The sequence below is a fragment of the Equus quagga genome, chromosome 20 (assembly GCF_021613505.1).
Source record: "Equus quagga isolate Etosha38 chromosome 20, UCLA_HA_Equagga_1.0, whole genome shotgun sequence".
In the NCBI taxonomy this organism is placed as follows: domain Eukaryota; kingdom Metazoa; phylum Chordata; class Mammalia; order Perissodactyla; family Equidae; genus Equus; species Equus quagga.
This window is the reverse complement of record NC_060286.1, coordinates 42215210-42238074: the sequence shown is the minus strand read 5'-3', so window position 1 is coordinate 42238074 and position 22865 is coordinate 42215210. Positions and strand designations below refer to the sequence as shown.

At 42.7% G+C, this 22865-nt stretch overlaps 1 protein-coding gene across 1 annotated transcript in view; it reads right to left on the bottom strand.

Annotated features, from left to right (window-relative positions):
* DYNC1H1 (dynein cytoplasmic 1 heavy chain 1) overlaps positions 1-22194 on the bottom strand; it is a 70135-nt gene extending 47941 nt beyond the window's left edge. The window contains exons 1-10 of the mRNA XM_046647284.1: positions 21814-22194; positions 13583-13670; positions 11433-11606; positions 11009-11264; positions 10436-10622; positions 8874-9145; positions 8557-8784; positions 3051-4127; positions 2173-2352; positions 408-557 (exon numbers count right to left, since the gene is read on the bottom strand). Coding sequence (XP_046503240.1) covers positions 408-557; positions 2173-2352; positions 3051-4127; positions 8557-8784; positions 8874-9145; positions 10436-10622; positions 11009-11264; positions 11433-11606; positions 13583-13670; positions 21814-22069 — 2868 coding nt within the window. The 5' untranslated portion in view covers positions 22070-22194. The remainder of the gene's footprint in view (positions 1-407; positions 558-2172; positions 2353-3050; positions 4128-8556; positions 8785-8873; positions 9146-10435; positions 10623-11008; positions 11265-11432; positions 11607-13582; positions 13671-21813) is intronic.
* Between the last annotated feature and the right edge of the window lie 671 nt (positions 22195-22865).

Genomic DNA, 22865 nt, shown 5'->3' with positions numbered 1-22865 from the left:
TGCTATTAACTAAATACAGACATTAGATTTCCCAGGATCTAATCCAGGACATCAATTGCCACATCTCCTTAATCCCTTCCAATCAGTAACATTTTCTCAGTTTTTCTTTGTCTTTCTCTCATGAGCTTGACACTTCAGAAGAGTACTGGTTCTGTGTTTTGTAGAATGACTGTCAATTTGGGTTTGTCTGTTTCTCATGATTACAATGAGGGTGGCAGAGGTGGGGGAAAGACCAGAGAGGTGAAGTGTGCTTCTCATCACATCACACACATACCATCACTGATGATGCTGACCTTGATCACCTCGGTAAGGTGGTGTCTGTCACTTTCTCTACCGTGAAGTGGCTTTGTTGTTGGCACTTTTTAAGGGGAGAATTACTTTTACTTGCCAGCCTAGGAAATACTCACTTTGATCTTTGGCTCTCCACCAGGTTTGTGACTGACTTGTGGCGCATCCGTGTCCATGTCAACTTCTGCTTTATCTTCAGCTTGTCCAAGAAGCACCTGGGTCCAAGCTCTCAGGCCAGCTTGGAGGCGAACGCCCAATATTCTTTCAATCTAGAGTGAAAGCAGTGGCGAAGACTAGTGTTCCAAAAGTTAGCTCACAGAGACGTTAAACAGAAAATAGATGTTTCAGGTCAAAAATAGAGTCACTAACTATAACCCTGCATCTCACTCTATTCTCAGTTTCACTCCTGTCACTTTCTCATAGCCTCAGATAACTTGAATTCGTTAGGCTGTGTTCTCCAGCTGTGGGCTAACTGAATCACCAACCTCCTCACTTATGATAAGAAAATTAACACAAATGCAGCAGACGCACTTAAGGTCTTGATATTGTTCAATATAATAGAAAACTTACAAACAAAAGTATTTTCCTGGCAGCCTCAAAGATAAAACTAGAAAACTATTATTTGGAGATTAAACCATTTTAAGAACAAGTAAAGAAGAAAGTCTTTTCTCTGATCTAGAAAGAGACAAGTAAATTTCCTACAAATAGAACCTCTGTACATCTTTGTGAAGAGTCTGCCTTGGGCCACACAACCACCCTAGGGACGCTGTAAGGGCAGGTGTGAGAAAAACTTGGGATTTTCAGTGGATTCCAGAGAGTGGAATTTGTCGACTTTCTGTTAAGTGCCCATTGTGTGGATACACTGCAACTTATTTATCCATTTTAAAAGAGAAAGGAAGAGAAAACCTGTGACCCACAAACAGCTTTGGAATTGACCAACTACCAGCCATCCACTGTGTGACTTCTGTCACAAAATATCCTCCTCCCTGAGCCTCTTCACGGATGTACTCTCTGATGTCCACAAATGAGAAAGCCATATCGAGTGCTAAGTATGCTTCAAACACACACGTACGCACTTGCCCCGCCCCCCCAACACACACCTCTACAGGAGTGAGCCAAAGGCCTCTACACCAGAAAGAAGGGGTATTGTGTTGCTGGGTATTTCTTTTTAAATTGGGTGGTGGAGAGGGGCAGGGTGGTCAGAGAAGGATGCCTGGAGAGGAGGGCTAGGAACGACAACCTATATTAGAAGAGCAGGGAAGAGCAAGCAGGTTGTCAAATATTCAGAAAATAGAGAGCTCTTTCTCCTCCCTCGTAGCTTCCTGCCTCCAACTTGGAGCGAACACGAGCACTGCTAATATCACAGTTCAGCTCCACGGTTAGTTAAACGAAATTTCTGGAGGGGAAACTGGACTATCACTGATAACTTCTATGGAAAAATGCTTTTCCGTGACAAACTAATACAGGCATACGTTGTTGTACTGTGCTTCACAGCTATTGACTTTTTTTTTTTTTTTTAACAAATTGAAGGTTTGTAGTGACCTTGCATTGAGCAAGTCTACTGGCACCATTTTTCCAACAGCATTTGCTCACTTAGTTTTTTAATTAAGCCATGTACGTTGTCTTTTTTAGACATAGTGCTATTGTATACTTAATAGACTACAGTATAGTATAAATGCAACTTTCATATGCACTGGAAAACCAAAAAATTTGTATGACTTGCTTTATGGAGACATTGGCTTTGTTGCAACATTCACTTTAGCTGGTGGTCTGGAACAGAACCTGCAATATCTTTGAGGCATGCCTGTAAACTTACGAAACAGAGTCCACCCCTATGTCCAGAGCAGAAAGATGAAAAGCACCGTAAGCAGCCCCATCCCGTACCTCCATGTCGAGCTTGTGCACCCAGATGGGCAAATTGGAGTAGGAGTGCAGATTTAAGTCATCCACGGCCTTCTGCACTCTGTTCAGGATCTCTGAGAAAGTCCTATGGTCATACATACAAGTTTCTAAGGAACGGACTTCCAGGTCTATTTTTTCTTCAATAATCAGCAGATCATCCACCTAAAGGAAGGTATATTTAATATTTAAAACACCTATTAATTGATTATCAAATGTTCAAGGCAGAGCAGTTCTTTCATAAATAGCTAATCTTATTTGTTGGGGTTAGAAGACTTATCGCCACTCCCATGTCTTCACAGAGGGAAGGGAAATGCATGGAAACTGTCAGTTTCTCCCCTTTACCCCCTCCTGCTCACGGGAAGGGCGACCTCTGATTCTAAGTTTGGGAGCAGGAAATAAACACGCTCCGCTCAGTGCCTTCTCCGTCCTCAGGAGCCAGCTGGAGCACAGACGCACACACTCTGGTCTGCTCACAGGCCAGGAGGCCTACAACTGTGCAGCGGCACCACAGCCTGGAAGGAAGTCTAGGTCTGGGGTGGATCGACATCAAACATCACGGCTGCAGATCTAGAGGCCCGTTCTCCACGCAGCTTTCTCAGTAACAAAGCTCTCCTTTCTCGTCAGACCCTGTGTCCTTCTTCTTCTCCACTCGTTTCTGAACTCGGGATGTTATTTAACAGCCTTCCTAAAGCCCTAACATCATCAAACAGCCCACTGAGGAAAATGGCCCCTTCTCTCTCAGCTCACACGGCCTCATGCTGCGTCAATCACACACACCGTCTACGGGAGAATTAACTGAGTTGGCTATTACTGTATTTAGTTTACTCCTGGAATGCTGGAGGATTAAATTATAAGCACACCTTTTCTTGGAAGTTGAAGACAGTCTCTGCTAAGCGTTGTACATAGGGATCGAGTTTGTAGGATTCCCACACCAATGCAATGCCCTCTGCGATCAGGGCCTGCACTTCCTTTTTCAAGCCAGCTACCAGAAGAGAAATGGTATTCCGCTCCTCCACTTTTTCACAGGTTCGTTCGTAAGTCCGGACACTTTCAATGAGGGAGATGGCAAATGGGTAGAGCTGGTTTGCTTGATGAGCCTTGTTCACAATTGCCAGTGGGACTCGGAAACCAAGCCACTTGAGGTTTCGAACTTCTTTTGAAAGCGTGATAATCTCAGGAAGGAAGTTAACTTTTAGCTTAAGGACATTTCCACTTCGGCCCCGAACCCGAGTACTTTCAATGGTGAAAATGCGCCCCGAGACGCCGAGGTTCCGCTGCTGCACCTTCCTTGCCCAGTCATCAAATATTTCTTGAGTGTTGAGTTTCATGCGGAAACTGTCTCCATCCTGCTTCAGCTTCTGCCCTTCCACGTGGTTCTCCCACCCCTTGCCCAGGACGTCCTCCACACGCTTCATGTAGGCGGTCAGCTGTCTGTCAATCTGTTTCGCCCAGATGATAGATCCTGACACAGGTGGCAGATCACGCACATGGCTCATCTTACATGCCTGACTTTGTGGGTACTGGACCTTGAACTTGTCGTGAAGAGACTCGATGTCATCCTTCACACGCTGGATTAGCTGGGTCTGGTATTCGCGGATGGCCCCACGGATGTGAGGCCTGACAAACAGTGCATTGAACCTGGAGAAAATCCTAAACATCTCGTTAGCATTCTTGGCTGTGCCCAGCTGATCTCGAAGGCGAGCAGTGATCCGGGTCTCCACCCTGTCAATCCTTTCGTCGTACCTCTTCATCGCAGCCTCCCAAGCTTCTGTGCCTTCCTTGGAAACATCTAGCCCATCCACTTCCTTAACATTCTCATAAGCAAGGTTTACTTCCTCAATAGCATTTGCATCAGCAGCATCAAAAAGAACCTCAGCTACTTTCATATCTTGGGGTTCAGGAACCTCTCCTTGATTCTGTTGTGCAACTGCTGTGACCTGAAAGAGAAGGATTTGAAACAAAAAAGGTTTACCAAGTGAAGATTTTTCTTCTGTTGTACACCAGTACCACAGACCACACAAACTTACCAGTCAGCTATATAGGTCTTTAACTTTTAGTCAAACATTTTATAACCATAACTCAACAAAGCCACATAAAATACTTTAGAGGATATTTTAACTCTGCACTGTAAAGATCTTCTGACAATGTAGGTTCAGTACTTAAGAAGCTAAAATAATGTGTTAAAACCTGGGTTTTAGGTACTTCTCTTTTCAATGTTTAGTCTATGATTAAAATTGTATTGGAAAGCTCAGTAATCCACAGGAGTGCTATGTGTAAGCTCAGTATACAAACTCAGAGTCTTCCTGTTTGATTTTTAAAACCTTAAATTATAAGCCATGGGTAAGTACCTCAGCAGAGGGAGAGAGAAAGCGCTACAGCAGCAGAGAAGAAACCCCACTCAGTCGCCTGTGTGCTCCTGGACAGGGAGTGGAGCAAACACAAGATCTTCACCTCCAGAGGCATCAGGCCCACACCCCACAGAACTAGAGAGCCAGGCAGGGGCTTCATCTGGGCTGCACAAACACCTTGGATGAAACTCAGGCAGTCGGTGAATTTGACGGGGGAAATGATAAATCCCTAACTAAAATCCAGCATTTCCTACCATTATGAATGCAAGCAAGAGTCACAGTTGTCGCCAGTACGTCCTTCCTATCACATTACAGTTGTATGTATCCTGAGATCCCGTTTATGTTGATCACTGTTCAAAATCATGGTATTTGGCCTGTCACCAAACCTTGGTATTTCGTGTGTTCATGGAGAAGCACACAGATTACCAGATCACAGTTTCAAAACTGTTGATAACTGCTTCTTTGTAAACCTGTGTATTTTATTTTATGCATTTAAAACCATTCTCAGGACTCCTGGTAATGGTAGTGAGAGGGCAAAAACTGGACAAAATTATTAATAACCACTATTTCAGGACAATGGAAAACAATCAAACACAGTCCACAACTTCAGTGTTTACTCATGACAAAGTGCTACATCAGGTAACAACACTGAGTTGATGGCCTTCTTGCCTGGAGGTGCTCCCATGCCCCAGCTCAGGCAGTAAAAATTTGCAGCTTTGCTGGTAGGAGCAGAACAGCAATAAGTTTAAAAGCCAGATTCTGGAAATGAGAAAGCCTGAGAAAGGCCAAGACGACAAATTACATACATACACAGGAGACCCCAGGGAGCCCACAAGAATGGAAGTCTCGGGAGATTCACAAACCACTGCGCCTCTGAGTGAGGTCCTCAGCCTGCACACAGCTCAGGCAGCACAGGTGGAAGCCTTCCTGGCTCGAGGCGGCCACCAGTGCCCTTTGCCCAAACCACAGGCTCACTGTGGCTGAGGGGTGGCCCCTGGGGAGACAGGCTTAACAGACTACACCAGCAAGAAGGGATGGCAACGGCTACACACCAAGAAGGAGACAGACTTCACCTTTTCAGTATGAGCCCAGGTGAGCTGGCTGCTCACTGAAACAAAAAGCAACACTCACAAGAATAAGGCAGGATTCAGTACTGTTTCCACATATTATCTACAATGTCTAGTTTTCAATAAAATTACTAAGTACGCAAAGGAACAAAAAAAGTACAAGACATGCAAATGTGACCCATACTCGGGGAAAAAATGCAGTCAACAGAAAGTGACTCCACTGGGGCCTAGATGACGGATTTAGCAAAAAGGATTTTAAAGCTGCTGTTATAAATACATTCAAACAATTTTTTTAAATGTTCAAATAAGACATACAAAAAGTAAGTGAATATACAGGTAATCTCAGAGAAATGGAAACAAAAAAGAAACTACTAGTAATTCTAAAGCTGAAAAGTACAGAGGTTTAATTAAAAAAAATTCACTAGATGGTCTCAAAAAACAAAAGATTGAAAAGGAATTAAAACCTGTCAATCAAGAATTCTATATCCAGTGAAACTATCTTTCAAATATTAAAGTGAAATATTTTTCCTGACAACCAAAAAATGAGGGAATCTGTTGTCACAGATCTGTGGAGCAAGAAATACTACAGGAATTTCTTTTGGCTAAAGAGAAAATGACACTAGACAGTAACTTAGATCCATAGGAAGGAATGAAGAGAACTGGAAATATGTAGACAAATGTAAAAGATTATTACTTTTCTTCTAATTTTTCTACAATGTATATGACTGTTTAAAACAAAACTTATAAGACTATATTGTTGGGTTTATAACATATATAGCTGTAATGTTTATGACAAGGATAGGAGCACTTTTCCCTGTTGTATATATGATGACGAGGAGGAAACAGAGCCGTACCGACATGAGGTTCTGACATTTTACTGGAAGTCAACATTAAATATATTATGATAAATTAAGTATGAAAATGATATACTAAAAATAACAAAAAAGAAGGGTAGGAAAGGAACAGAGGAACAGTAAAAATGAGACAAGTGAAAACATATAGCAAATGGCAAATCTGAATCCAAGTATATCAATAATTATATTAAATGTTAATACACTAAACACGACAATAAAAACATTCTGAGAATGCATGCATGCATATATAAATTTACCATAAATTTTACTCATATAAAGGATTTGTACCACGTGATTTACAATATATAATGTTCTTATAAAAAATGATATCTGAAAAGTAGTATATGGCAAAAAAGGGTTAAGAAAGCCTAGGCTAATAAAAAAATAACAAAATCGTTGCATTCACAACATGGATGGACCTTGAGAGTATTATGTTAGGTGAAATAAGCCAGACAGAGAAAAACAAACTCTGTATGATTCCACTCATACATGGAAGATAAACACATGGACAAAGAGAACAGACTAGAGGTTACCAGGGGGATGGGGGTGGGGCATGGGCACAAAGGGTGAAGGGGAGCACGTATAAGATGACTGACAAATAATAATGTACTACTGAAATTTCGCAATGCTGTAAACTATCATAACCTCAATAAGAAAAGAAAAGAAAGGAAAGCAAGCCTAGGCTAGAAGGAATCAGCACTAGTCTCAAATCTCTCATGTATAAAGTAAAGGTTTAACACTTAAAACCAACAAATACACATGTAGGTACACATAAATCATTACTGCACTAAATAAAACGATGCTGAGGAGGGGCTGGCCTTGTGGCATGGTGGTTAAGTTTGGTGTGCTCCACTTTGGTGGCCTGGGTTCACGAATTTGGATCCTGGGCATGGACCTACACCACTCATCAGGCATGCTGTGGCGGCAACCCCCATATAAAGTGGGGAAGACTGGCACAGATGTTAGCTCAGGGCTAATCTTCCTCAAGCAAAAAAAAGGAAGATTGGCAATGGATGTTAGCTCAGGGCTAATCTTCCTCAGCAAAAAAAAAAAAAAAAAAAAAAAGAAGACGCAAGGATTCATTGTCAACAATTTACTCAACCCCAAATAGTAGGCACTCCTAACAAGCAAATGAAGCTTCCTAGGTGGCATGATTTCTAGACCGGATCCCTACCCTCCAACATTTTATTACAAAATTTTCAAACTACAGGAGAGCTGAAAGAATTATAGACTGAACATTCATATATTGCCACCTGGAGTCTATAATTAACATGCAGCCAATTAACATTTCGATATATATTGGCTTATTATATATATATATCTATCTATTTATCAATTCCTCTATGTGTATCAATCCACCCTATATTTCTAGACTGGATTTTTTTTTTTTTTTTGAAGAACATTAGCCCTGAGCTAACTACTGCCAACCCTCCACCTTTTGCTGAAGAAGACTGGCCCTGAGCTAACATCCGTGGCCATCTTCCTCTACTTTATATGTGGGACGCCTACCACAGCATGGCTTTTGCCAAGTAGTGCCATGTCCACACCCAGGATCCGAACTGGCGAACCCTGGGCCGCCGAAAAGCAGAATGTACGAACTTAACTGCTGTGCCACAGGGCAGGCCCCAACACTGGGTTTTTTAACGGAGGAAAAGCATTGGTGAAGAAAAGAGAAAGGTGAATTGAGAAGAGAAAAAAAGTACGTATAAAGAAAAGCAGTCATTTCCTTTAATAAATCTCAGGCATATACGATTATCAGTCACATTTTACAGATGAGGAACCTGGGAAAATGTTAAATAATGTGCCCAAATCACACAGCCAGTTAAATGGTGGAATTAGGATTTAAAACCCAGGAAGTCTGTTTCTAGGGTCCATGTAATTTGGGGGTAAGGATGAAAGGATGGAGAACATTCAAGATTTGGATTGAAACAATGTAATACGGAATCACTAGATCGTAAAGATGACAGTGACAAGATGAAAATGGAGCTAAAGTAGAACTTAGTGCAAAATAGAAACATGTAGTTAATTCTAATTCTGAAAAAAAAGAGGGGGTCATTAAAACAATGCATATGCAAATTTCCAGAATGAGCATCCTACCTGTGGCCTCAGGACCCTGACAATGACAGCTCTCAGCTGTTCGTGTTGGCGTCTAAATTTTCTCATCTGGTCAAGGCGAGCCTGAAGCTTCCTGTGAGCAGGGTTGATTCGCCACACCATCTTCAGATTTTCCTCCCTCTTCCTCTTGACAATGTCTCTCAACAACACCTGAAGTTTCTCATATTCATCATCCCAAGTCTGGAAAACTTCAAAGCATGCTACCATAACCTAGAATATAATTTAAGGAAAAAAGCTTACTATTAAGCATATTTTCATCTTAAGGCCCTGAGGTCGGTTTTCTGATACATCGAACTTACTTTTTCAAATTCTTCATAAGCAACATGCATTAATTTTCTAGTGCCCAATACTTTGAGTAACTGAGAACTCAAGTCTCTTGAAATTGCCTCCACCAAACGCAGCGCCCTCTGAATGGGATATTTTGTGTTTCGGATCTTTCTCAAATGGGTGAAAATGGCAACAAGTGCCTGCCTTATTTTGTCCAGCTCAGTGGCAGACAGCAAATCATTCAGAGGAAAATCTTTCATCAGAGGATTGTAGTCATTCACAGTTTCCAAAGCCTGTTTTAGACCTAGATTAACAGAGAAACAGTTAACGGTTTTCATGGAAAGTAACACAATTAGAAGGATACTCCTTACAAGCTTAATACTGGGGCAGTAAACTAAAACTCATCCTCACAATACAACATTTGACGTTGTAAAAGATTTAGTGACATACAAGCTATTTATGATATTTGAAAAAAAGAACATGTTATTAACAGGATGATCCTGGTGTGGTCTAATTTTTACTTTTTTAAGAAAATCAGTCAATTCATACACACTCTAAAGGCTGTGGGTGGTAGCATCATGGATTTCACCTTTTTTTGCTTTCTACAATTATCTAAATGTTCTATAACAACAATTAAGTTTAGAAAATCTAGAATTTTAGGATTCTTAAGAAGACCAAAATTTAAATTTTATAACCATGGCTCAAGTTAGGCGAGTGTGTTATGGATATGGAATCATAGAAGCACCTTCGTCCTAGTTTACTTTTTGACTTCCTCTGCCATAAGATTAAAAAAAAAAGCAAGCATTAGGAAAGAAAGAAAGGTCTCAGAGGTATTGAAAAAAAATTCAAGGTATACAACATTAGTGAATGCCTAGTGTGCAGTATGATCAAAGTAACTGGAAGATTTCTGCCTGGAACTTCCTCGAGCATGTAGAATGTGGGCACCACAGCTTTTGTGACGGGAAGGAAAAGAACATGACAACCACTGCAGTCCTAACTACTTGTTCTAACACGTCTGGGGGCGTAGAGCTGTACAGAAACGCCTAACCAGGCCTGGTCATTCAAAGACTGCATGCCTAGCGTGTGCCAGGGCAACATCACTCACACTGCTGCCCATTTAGAAAACAATTTATCTTGACCACTTTCAGAACAGGGAGGAGGGTGGAGAACAGGGGAAAGGGGCAGGTAAAAAGAGGAAGAGAGAGCACTGACTAGGTCTCCTTCCATAGCCCTGCGGGCAAGTAACTTCTGCTTAACTTAAACCACGCTCCTGGATTGTCAAAAGCACACCTGAGTTTACAGTAAAACACTACAGCCTACTCAAGGAACCAAGGAACTAACAGGTGGGAAACTCCCAGCGCTCTCTACTCAGGCCCAGAAACTGGCTATCTTCTCAAAATGCCTGAGGGGAAAGGGAAGCACATGGGAAAATCATTTTCATTACCAAGAACTGGGGGAAAGATGAGACAAGATTCAAGAGAGGAAACAGTCAGGAAGTATGATGCATCTATTAATTTTCCTCTAAATTATCTATAAGATCTCACAAAATCCAGATCAACAACTTACTGATCATATTATTAGCTCTAGCTTTTACCTGTGTCAGTGTCAAAACTGACGGTGGCATGGAAACGCTTGCCGTGTTTCAAGATATCCAGAGTCAGGAGAACTTCTGGGCTCTCTCGCTTCTCCTGGATGCGGTATAATGCACGTTCCAAGTTTAGCCAAAAACTAATTTCCTGTAAGGCAGTTCCTGAGGCAGGATCTCGATCGAGTTTGGTCACCTTAAAAAGATAAAATAACATTCAAGAATATTCACTATTTAAACAAAGGTAGAAAAAGTATGATTAACTAAACACATGTAGTACAATTTTTTTATTTCAAGTAGATTTCCTTTCTGTAAATTATAAGTGCTTTAATTTGAAATCAAAGGTATGAGACAGCTGAGATTAACACTCCTGCCTGGCTGATATTTAAATAATCTCACACTGCACTCAGATCATCCCACCCTGGCCAGCGTTTGTCTTCTGTGGAGCATTCCCAGGACCAAGGGCAGGTACCACAACAGTCATCACAGAATTTGCTTCATGGACAAAAACTCAGACCAGCTTTCTCAGAGATATTAGAGAGTCAAGTGTTTTACATGATATTTTCAATACTGTGCTCTTACTTTTTGAATTTCTCGGATCCAGCGGTTAACTCCAGATTGTAACTGATTGAGAAAAGTTGGGTCTTCAACCTTATCTCCAAAGTCTGTAACTTTTGGCTTTTCTCCACGTTCATAACACTGTTTTGCAACATTTGTAATAATCGGATGAATTGGCAGGCTGATCTCTGGAATTTCAATATTTTGCTGCAAGTGAAGGAGTCCCATTTCAAGTTCTGCAATCTTTTTTTCAACTGAAGGAGCCATTTTATCACCATCCCTAAAAAGACAAGAAGTACCTTAAATTTTAGCGCACTATTGGTCTCCAGAGAGATTCAATATTGACACTTCATCCTCCTGATTCCTGAATTTTACATCATCTTCCACAGTGTCTGTGAACACTAAGCGAAATATGACATTCAAATCAACGAAGGAAAATGGTTTTTACCTGTCTGCCTTGCCTGACTCTCTGATATAGGACTTGAAAAAAGGAGCCACCGCGTTGCTAATGAAGGAATGCAAGGTTTCATACGGTGAGTCTTCACTAAGCGTGAGGACTCGGAGCTGAGAAGACACTGGTTTGTCTGCATCAATTACTGGAGTACGTTTAATGAACGCCAAGCTAAAAGAAAGGCAAAGAAGAAATTAAAACCAAGAGTTTCATTCCTAGTAAGTCTTAATAACTCTAACCTTCATGTTGCATACAAATTAAAAATTCATGTGAACGTTTTAATTTAAAAATCGTATTAATAGACTAAATTGCTTATTTTCTAACAAGGAAATACATTGCTTACTTTCTTTACTCACTTATGTGAGAAGTTTCTAATTAAGGTTAAAATTACAGCATGCGACCACGAAACTAGGCAAAGTTAATCTGTCTCATAAATGGGTTGAGTCCATAATACTGGCCTCACCAAAACTAACCTACAATAGGCAACTACAAGTTACAAGCCATGAGGTACTTAAAAATCTGATCCTATGCTAACTTGTACTGTTCATTTATTGTGCTAAGTCACACATAGGTTTGAATAAACAAGTTACCCACAGGCTAAAGTGACCAGAGGACATTCCAGGCTCCCCACGGCCCGGCCTAAACAAACTCTTCCAGTTTCTTCTTCTCCTCCCCAGCCCAAGACACCACTTAAGCTAGATGTCCCATTCTCTGAGCATCGTGTGCTTTTGAGTCTTTACTTAAGAAACCCACATTCACCTGCTGAAATTCCAAGTAATCCCCAAAACCCAGTTCCAGCATTATTTCTTCCCTGGTGCCTTTCCTAATCAGAAGAAATCTCTCCAATCTCCGTGTTTCCTGCACCTCTAAAATTCTGCCAAGTATTACAGTTAGTTGTGTATCTGCCAATCTTCCTCCCAAAGGACCACAAGTTTCTTGGGAACAGAAACTAGGTTTTATTTCTTTGTATACCTCCTGCCATATCTTACACATAACAGGTGCTCAAAGGTGGGTCAATTAATAACTTCAAGAAAATTAACAATATTTTAATTTTCCAGCTCCCAGGCCAGTATTTTATACATATTTCATATTATCCTAAAAAGTCAATGAAGCTTCCTGATGTGACACACTGTGAAGGAACAAAGTCACAACAGTATTCCTGCCAAAAATGTACAACTTGAATCTCTTCATGGAGAAACATCAGACAAACCTAACTGAAGGATGCTCTATAAAACCACTGGTCTGTACTTATCAAAAGTGTCAATTTCGTGAAAGACACAGAAAGGCTGACACAGAAAGAAAGACAAAGAACTGGATTCTGGATCAGGGGAGAATTACTGTAAGGGCATTAATGAGACAATCTGAATATGTACCTAGAGAGTAATACTGTACCAATATATCCTGAATTTGAAAACTGCACTGAGCCTATGAACAAAAATGTCCTTGTTCTTAGGAAATAACTGAAGTATTTAGGGATAAAGGGGCAGGCTGTCTACAACCAACTCAAGTGGCTCAGGAAAAAAATGATAATTTGCCAACATGGCAAATGTTAACTGATATCCAGGAATTCTATATCCTATTCATGTAACTCCTTTGTAAGCTTGAAGTTATTCAAAATAAAAAATTTTAAAAACCCAGTGCAGAATCAATTATAACATTTATATACTTAAATTTGAATACGTCTATTGGAGGGACATTGGCATCACCTTCTGGAAGGTGGGGAATTCGGTCAGATGCATTAAAAACTTTAATAATGCATTGCATCTGAATCAGTAATGCTATCTTTAGGGATTTATCCTAAAAAGAATCAGACCTACACTTAAGAATGTTTAGTAGTTATTTACTAGTTATTTATGATAACGAAAACTCAGATATAATTTGAGAGCATTATTAGATATGTTAAGTACATTATGGATTAAACCTAAAATGGATGCTATGACATGGCATTTAAAGTAAAAGTATTTTAGAATTTACATTGACTTGGAAATCCTCTAATTTGAATACAGGAAATCCGAGACAAGATACCGAATTTAAAGAGCAGAAATCTTTTGAGTGTTTTATTAATGTCTTTGCCTGAGTCAATTAAGATTTATATTTAATTCTCCCAAGTTTATAATCCAAGATAACAGTATATTCACGCTACTCACCTATTGGACTTAACTCCATAATGAATGTCTATGTTGATGTTATAAGAAATGAATTCTTTTTCTTCTTCTCCTTCATCACCAACATCCTCTACAAATCATAATAAATATTATATCAAATTCATGTCAACACTTCCAACTTTCAATTTATCAACTGCTTAGAGAATAACGAGCCTCACCCCATCCCACCCTGACAGACCTCTATGTGACTTGGTTCCACCTACTCTTCCATTTCAACCCATTTTTTCCTGACTTTTTATCTAGTCACTTATTTGCTGTGTGATCTTGGGCAAGATGGTTAACTTCTCCGCACCTGTTTCCTTTGTAAATCAGGGCAGCACTGGCATACCCAGGTTGCTGGAAGGACTAACCGAGTTGAAGCCCATGAAGTGCCAGAGCTGGGCCTGGCCCTGGGGCAGTGCTCGGTGGTGTCTGCCACAGCCAGTTGTCACCACCCATCCCAGCAGCCCAGGCCCTGTGCTCCACACACAGAGGTCACTTTCCCTCCCTTCCCCACCCCAGTGTATTCTGCTCAGTTGTTCACTCAAGACTTACCACGTGACAGGCATTCTGGTAAGTACTTTAGGTATTCATACATTTAACCCTCAAGGCAACCCTATGAGGGTTGGCATGACTACTCTGATCCTTGCTTTTCAGGTTAAGGCTCGTATAAATAAACAGTTCTCACACACAAGGCTGGAAAGTCTGTGATTCCCAGGGCCGAGCTCCCCACCAGTACAGCCCCATTTCCATCCCTCATCCATTGCCCCACCTCGCAGGGCAAACTCCCATCAAGAAAACTGCTATGAAGAAACATCCCCAGGTCACCCAGAGGCATTCACCCAGCCTGCCCCTCTGCTCTTAGAGCACTTCTCAGAGCCTGCTCGGGGTCAACTCATGAATGCATCTTCCTCAAAAACTGTGAGCTCTTCGAGGGCAGGGATCATGCTGGATTCCACACAGCAAACACTGTGCATAGGAGTCATTTTTAAAAGCTCACTGGAATTTAATAGTAAAATAGCTCAAGAGGCATGTGAACAAAACTTCTAAGTGCAGACACGCCCCATATAACGACCTTTTGGTCAATGATGGAGCACACACACACAATGCTCCCATAAGATTAGTCATGCCATACGGCCTAGGTGTGTAGCAGGCTGCATTATCTAGATTTGTCTAAGTATACTCTATGATGTTCACACAATGATGAAATTGCCTAATGATGCATTTCTCAGAATATAATCCTGTCATTAAATGATGCATGACTATAGTTAAAAATCAAAATTGAGAGCCAGCCCTGATGGCCTAGTGGTTAAAGTTCAGTGTGCTCTGCTTCAGTAGCCAGGATTCAGTTCCCGGGCACAGAACCACACCACTTGTTTGTTGTAGCCATGTTGTGGCAGCAGCTCACACAGAAGAACCAGAACTTACAACTATACACAACTATGTACTGGGGCTTTGTGGGGGAAAGAAGGAAGAAAAGAAGGAAGATAGGCAACAGATGTTAACTTAGGGCAAATCTCCCCCCGCCCCAAAAAACAAACAAATAAACAAAAATTGAAAAATTAGAATAAAAAATGTGTAAGAATGCGAAATAATACAAACCTCTAGATCTAGTACTAATCTATTAGATGCCGAGATGTTCTAGCCAAGTTATCTTTGCCATGACACATTGCATGGAATACCTGCATTAGCAAAAATTACTATCTAAGGACTAATTTAATGTGCTATGTATGGTTTGTCTACACTTTTAAGTTGTGATGCAACAGCAAAGGCAGCAGACTTAGCTAAGTGACTTTGGGAAAGTCATTTTTCTTCCTCTAGGTTTCAAATTCGTGAAATGTAACATGGGCAGCAGATGAGGGGGTGGGATATCAAATTAGATGGTCTGTAAGGTTTCTTTACGCACTAAAAACTGTAAAATCTGGGTGAATAGGGTCTGAGCAAAAGCTATTAGCTTCATTAGCTTTAAGATGAGACAAATACAAAAATCACAGTAAAAGAATATAAAATATTAGTATATCTATCAAGAAGACAGTAATTCAAAATATTGTTTTTAGTATAATTTTAGGAAAGGAAGGAGTTGTTGGTGGCAGAACATTCTAGTATGCCAGGTACTTCCTAGCTGTTTTTAAAAAATGACTACCTGGGGCCAGCCCTGTGGTGTAGTGGTTAAGTTTGGCACACTCAGCTCTGGTGGCCTGGATTCACAGGTTCGGATCCCAGGCTCGGAGCTACACCACTTGTCAGCCATGCTGTGGCGGTGACCTGCATATAAAGTGGAGGAAGACTGGCATGAATGTTAGCTCAGGGCTAATCTTCCTCAGCAAAAAAACAAAAAGACCTACCTTAAAAAACCCCAAAACAACCAACTAAACAAATCAATCAATCCAGTTTTCTAACTACTGAAATGTGGATATACCACAAGATAAGATAAATCATACTGCCTGAAACCAACCACATATGTGACTGCAATCTGTAAAAAGCAAGCACATGGACACAGAGCATAAGGAGACACCCCAAAGTGAAACAGTTGTCTATGGAGAGGGATTATGAAATATTTTCTCCCTCAATTTTCTGAACTTTCCGTCATGCTGTTCCATGATTTATATAAAACATACATCACCAACATAACATCCAAACAGTATATAGAAAATAAAAGCAATATTCTATCATCACCAAAGGAAATTACTGATATAACTAAAAATATGATAGGTTAACTTTGAATCATTTCTTCCTCCCAGATAAAGACCCATCATCTGTACAAGTAAAATCAGGTAGAGAACATGCCGCCTGGATGCAGCAACTGAGCACGCTGCCTGCACTTCCTAACGCAGACAGGGTTAAAGGAACTGGGCACCTTGCCACGCGATGAGTCACGGCTCTGTCTCAGTCCTGTCGTGAGCGCCCAGCCCCACACGAGGAATACCGCAATGCAGCAGAACACTGCTTCAGCTCGGAAGGCACACCCAATGACATAATCCTCAGACAAGAATTGCAGCTAGGTATCCTCTACTGCTTTGCAAAATTCTAACTTCTCTTGATGACAATAATTTATGGAAGTCACTATTAATCAGTCACAGAACACATTTCAGATTAGTTTTTGAATACTTATTCCTTATAAATATAGAGATCAAATGAAGTCTGAGTATGTCTGACTCCCACTATAAAGAACCTATGACACTGTTTTATAAACTGCCATCAAATAATTTAACCTTTTGCTTCTCTGTAGATTATTACATCTTACAAATAAGAATAATTTGACATTCTACCTCCACAGAAACATTTTAAAAAATTTGTTCAGAGGAAGACAGACATTTGATAGTTAATTCTTAGTAACAAAGGCTATTAATCCTGCTATATTTAGAAGCTTACATATAAACACAACCTGCATATTTTATCAGGTAATATCACTTTCAGTAAAGTTTGAAGCCGTTTCCTGATGTGCTAAAGTTACGGGTTAATACATGATGGACCAATACTATACTGCCTGTGAACACGTTCAAGGAATCAAAGGACCAGCACAGAAAGCGCTGGGGCCACTGCATGAACTCCTTTGCTGCAAGCCACACCGATAGACATGACAGTGAGCTGTGGACATTTCTTCAGCAGGCTTCTGAGAGTTCGTCCAATTTCTAGAGATGTTCAAAATGTCATTTAGCATTAATCTGTGGATACTTCTATTGAAAGACTAATTTAATATATTTCAAACTATAAGTGATTTATATCATTACATTGTGAATTAGGTGAGCATTATGCTTCATTTAATGAAATACAGAAAGATGCACATTCAATACTACCTCTCCTAGGTAGACCGGGATGTTTTCACAAAGCCTGATGAATGGGCAATTGGGAAAGGGACAAAGCAAACTGGAAAGGAGCGGGGAGGCCTCCAGGTTCTTCCCTCATGCAGCTTCCCTCCAACAGTCTCCCAGCCCCAGGGCAAGCCCCTTCTCTATCTAGCAGACAAAGCCAGCCGTCTCCCTTGGCCCCCACACACCACCAAACTACTTCTTACATGTTCCCGGTCCTCGTCGTCTTTTCTTTTTAAAATCTAAAACATCTAACAGCACATTATTCTGGTCAGTCACTATCACATCCGTCATGTCCTTCCCTCTTTTGCTCCTGTGGTTGTTTCAGTTTTCTCCCTTTCTCCTATCACATTTACATCCAACCCCCTTTCATCCTCCTTCTGAGAGGCTGTGACTTCTTTGCCACAAGCGCTCCCTGCCCTGGCATAAGGCTAAGGGTGTGGTGACAAAGTCTGAGTTTTCTCTTCAACCTGAAGACTGTCATTTCTTACAGTATAAGGAATATAAAAAGATGGTTAAACCCCACGCAGTTCTTGTATATAATGTAAAACTAGGGTTCACTTTGGTATTTCCAGAAAAAAAGAGAAATAAGGAACTGAAATAATAAGTTACTAATGCCTAAGGGACTTAAGACTTAATACTTAATACTTTTTAAGGCTAATACTAAGTCCAAAAAAATAACTGACGAAATAAACGAAAACAAACACCCCTATTTCCACAGATACCAAGGAACTGAACAGAGAAATTAGTTTCTGGGTTTCAGAATCCTCTTAAAACATCTTTTTCCCAACTGCGTCTTAAAGTCCCGGGGTTTCGGTTTCCTCACTCATGACAGAGGAAGCTGGACCAAATCTCTCCCGCTGCTCCCAGCCTGACGCTCTCCAAGGCTGATGATGCACGCCCATCCATCTGCACTTTGTAAAAGGCAGGGATGACCACGTTCCTTTTGCCGTGCATCAATCTCATTCACTCTGAGATACCGCGCATTCCAACTTCTCTTGCCGCAGACTGCTTTGTCCTATAAAGGTGTAGGGCCCCGCCCGCAGTGTGGCAGCACAGGGCAGTAAGAACCCAGTTTGACAGACTCTCGGCCTAGTGCTCCAGGACAGTATGGTGTCACAGAAAATTCTTCCTGTTAATTTATTAACCATTTTATTAACCATTTTGGGGGCTAAGCAAAGGTCAGAAATCAATACATTTTTAGTCATCAATCTACTACATTTCTTTATTCTTTAGGGAAATTAAGTCTTCAGAAAAACAGTTTTTAAAACTCCACCGAAACATTCCCCATAAAACTTTCCACACTGCTAGGAAGCTGAGTATTGTAAAAAGCACTAGCTTTCCCTCACACTCCAGTCCGTCGCCAACTCTGCACCACTGAAGGGGAGGTGGGATCCCCTAAATGAAGAAGCTTAGGAAAAGCCAGAATTCCAAAGGGAGCCACTATTTCCAGTCTCAAAGACAGAACTCAGGGCTAAGACACCTGAGTGTAAAAAAACAAAAACAAACCCGCTATCACCTGATCCTGGCCTGGTCACCAAGAAGCCTGAGCGCAGACAAGTTCTGGAACCGCCAGTTCCACCAGCTGCCAATGGAGCATCTTCCCTGTTCTCACCTCTGCCACTCAACCTCTCAAGGGATGAAACCACCAAAAATGCACGTCACGTACAAAGTGCTACAAAAACGGCATCGGCTCTGTAAAATGCCTGTTAAGTAGTGAGATCATCATTTTATCTGGTCATAATTATAGAAGTACACTATAAAGAAAACAATTTTCTACCGGCCAGGAATTCCAGAAAAGAGATTTCTCTTTTTAAAACGAGGAGCTATAATTTAACATTCTCTTTCCCACCAACTCTCCAATTCTTCACTATCAAAACAAACTGCTAAGTTTTATTTATTCTACACTTTAAGGAATGCTGTACCTTAACAAAAAAAGTTTACAGCTAGCTGGGGTAGTTAAAAAAATAGATAGATCTTCATATAAAAAATGCTTCTACATTCAGTAACAAGCGTTTGGAAAATTCTTTCCAAAAAGGGGGTGGGGTGAGGATAGAATAAAAGCAACTTGACCCGTTCATTAAATAAGTTACAGGGCTGCACTGCTGCTGGTGGTCTACATCCAGTTTAAACAACTCAGATTTGTTTTCCATATCATAAGGCAAAGCCCACCTTTCATTGTAATTAACTACTGGATGCTCGTATTTGATTACATGTACAAATGCCAATGCCAACTTATAAAAACCACCCAGAAGAAAGCCCTCCTGCCAAGTGACCTTCATCTAAATTATGCTAGTATGGCCAGGATGCTAACAAGACTGATGGGAGCATACAGTCTTTCCTCAGATTTCTGTAAGTGAGAGGTAAATTAGAGACAGGCTGAATTACTAGAAATACTTGATGGATTTTTACAAATATGGGAATGAGGTAGGATTTCAATTTTAGACAGTCTCATTCCTCAGTCAACATTCAAAAGTGCAAGTCATTATGGAGCCAAGATTTGGATGCCTGGATATTCGCTTTGCTGAAAGAAGAAAACGTACCCATCATGCAAACAGAGAGGATTTGCACTAGAGGGTATACTACAGAAACAGGGTAATAATTTTAATATTTTGCTAAATATGTTTTATTTACCAATAATTTTAGAAAATTCTAAGATGTTTAAGAAAGTATTACTGACGAGCACCCTACAAGCAAAGAACAAAACTCACAAATTTTTTCCATAAAAAGAAATTGAGACCCAAGGTAGAAATCACCGGTTTCAATACATAAACTGTGCAACATGATCAATAATTAACCAAGGTCAAACTACGCAAAACACAATAACTTAATGCAGATGAAAATATATTTTAATAAAATAATGTATATTCACAGAAAGACACCAAAATGCTGACTGTGGTTATACCTGGGTCGAAGGATTCCAGGTGATTTTTATTTACCAGTATACTTCAAATTTTCTACCACGACTACACATTCTTTTTGAAAAAGAGTAGATGAGTTAAAGGTGTTTTTTTCTTTTAAACAATAGTGGTTTCCATGAGGGAAAACACAACTTCAAACATAACAGAAAAACCCTAAACAACATTAATACTCTAAATATGCCCAAATTTCTTATTTGCTCTGAACATTCCATGTAGACCTAAGAAAAATATTCTTTCCCTCCGACCCTCCAGCAGAAAGAGATGCTACAGAGAAGCATCTCCTGAGTAAGAACAGCCCTTGAAAGAAACTATCAGAAAGGAACATAAGTGTGAGCTGGGGGGTGAGACAGCACAGGTCCTCTTACTCAGAACCATACCGTTTTTTGAGATTATAAGAAGGTTGTTGGCAAACATTTTCAGACAGCGCCCAATCCCTTGGCACTAAGTTAAAATCTGCTGGGACATCATCCCTGGGTTCCCAGCACAAGGTGCCACACCCATGCGTGTGCCGTCAACCGTGCGGGCCATTACTACCAAGTGGTCTTAAAGAGTCAAGGGGAAGCCCTCCCCGAAGGCAAGGCCGACTCTCAAGGTGAATCCAGCCTTGCCCTTGGGAGGTCACTATTTGAGGAGACTGCTTGAATATGCAAATCTTTTGTCCCCTTCCCCCACTGGGTGCCTAAACTGAGTCTCTCTTTTTTAAATCTGTAAAACAGACTCCAGTATCACAGGTCACCATTAGGATCATCCAAGCACTACACCAATGTAAGGTGTGACTCATGGAAGAAGCAGCGGACTGGAACCTGAGATGTGCAGTCTAGTCTCGGGTGACCTTGGGCTAGTCACTTCACCTGAACCTCAGTTTCCTGCGTGTGAAGTGGGGACATACACCCATTCAGCACAGGCGCTGCTGGGAGGACCAAGAGGGCGGCCCGCGTGCGCGCATCCACCCAGGACAGTGATGCTCCGCTCGTAGCCGGGGCTGCCCTGTCATTCCCGGGCCTCGGCATCGGGGCCCGCACCAGGCAGGGGCCGGAATGCCAGCCGGCCAGGGCTGCCCCAGCTCCGACCCGCCAGGATCTCCCCCTCCAGCCAGACGACGGAAGGGCCAGAATCCAGGCTGCCCCCGGCCCCGCGGGTCTGCCCCTGACACATCCCTCCCGAGGCCCGCCTGGCCGGGACACAAAACGAAACCGAAAAGCTCATGTGACATTGGAGGCCGGGATGCGGCCTCCGCCCGCGCTCAGCCGGGGAGACGCTGTCTCCACCCAACTCGGCCATCTTGAGGCCCGAGCAGACAAAGCGATCCCATTGTTTTGGGTGACGGCAAGACAGGGGCACCCTCACCCTTCCCCGCGGCCCGGAAGGGGGCACCCCTGGGGCTCCGGCCTGGCGGGGGTGTGGCGGGAGCGAGGCCGGGCGCGGCGCCGCCCACCCCGCGGGGCGTCTGCAGCCCGAGGTCCCCCAGCTCGACCCTGGCCCCGGCCCCGGGCCCCGCCCGCACCTTTGAGCGTGGAGCGCTCCACCAGGACCGTGTGGACCTGCGGGTCCGACAGGAACTTGCGCATCTGCTCCAGGGCGCTCTTCTCCTCCAGCGCCGCCTCCAGCGCGGCCGGCGCCTCGCCGCCATCCTCCAGCAGCAGCGGCACCAGCTTGCGCAGGTGCTTCTGCAGCACCGACACGTCGGCCACGTTCTGCACGGCCGACACCTCCAGGCCGGCCGAGCCGTCCTCGCCGCCGCCGCTCCCGGGCTCCGACATGGCGCCGCGCTCGGGACTGCGGGCAGCGCTGAGAGGGCGGCCGCGACTCGGCGCGAGAGCTGGCGGGCGGGCGAACCACAGAAACCGGCGCCGGAAGCAGGACGGTCAGCTAGCCCGCGGCCGACTGAGGGGAGCGGACGCCGGCTCCGCCCTAAAGGCCGCCGCCTGCCGGCCCCGCCCCACTCCGCCCGCCGCAGCCAGTGGCGCCGGCTCGCGGTCTCGGAGTCACGACGTCGCGCATGCGCGTAGGCGGGCCTCCGGCCATGCCGCCGCACAACCTTCTGGGACTTGTAGTCCCAGTGCTGGGCGGGGCCCTTCTGTCTTCTCATGACAAGCCCTAAAGATGGGAACTTGGCACGCTGATCGGTGAGGGGTGGTCAGGGACTACATCTGTCTTGTTCCCTGCTGTGGCCGAAGCGAACAACACAGAGCCTGAGACGCTACCTAAATATCGAATGAATGAATGGTGTTAATGTCGAGAGCTAATATAGTCATGACATGTGTTATTAGATATATATTTAGGGAGAGTGAGGACATTTTTCACAGCGGGAAGAGGGTCACGTAGGCTGAAAAGATGGAGTTTGGGCGGGGGGACATTCCCAGCAGAGGAACTAGCCTCTACAAAGGCAGAGGGGCCTGACTGCAGGGGCAGCGTAAGGTAAAGCCAGGAGATGACACCTGGACTGTGGAGTAAAGCCAAGCTGTCGTGGGTCTTGGCTGCTAATGACAAAATAATTCCCCCCAGGATGCTGTGAGGACCAAGAGGGAGACCTACCTGAGAGCATCCACCTAGAAC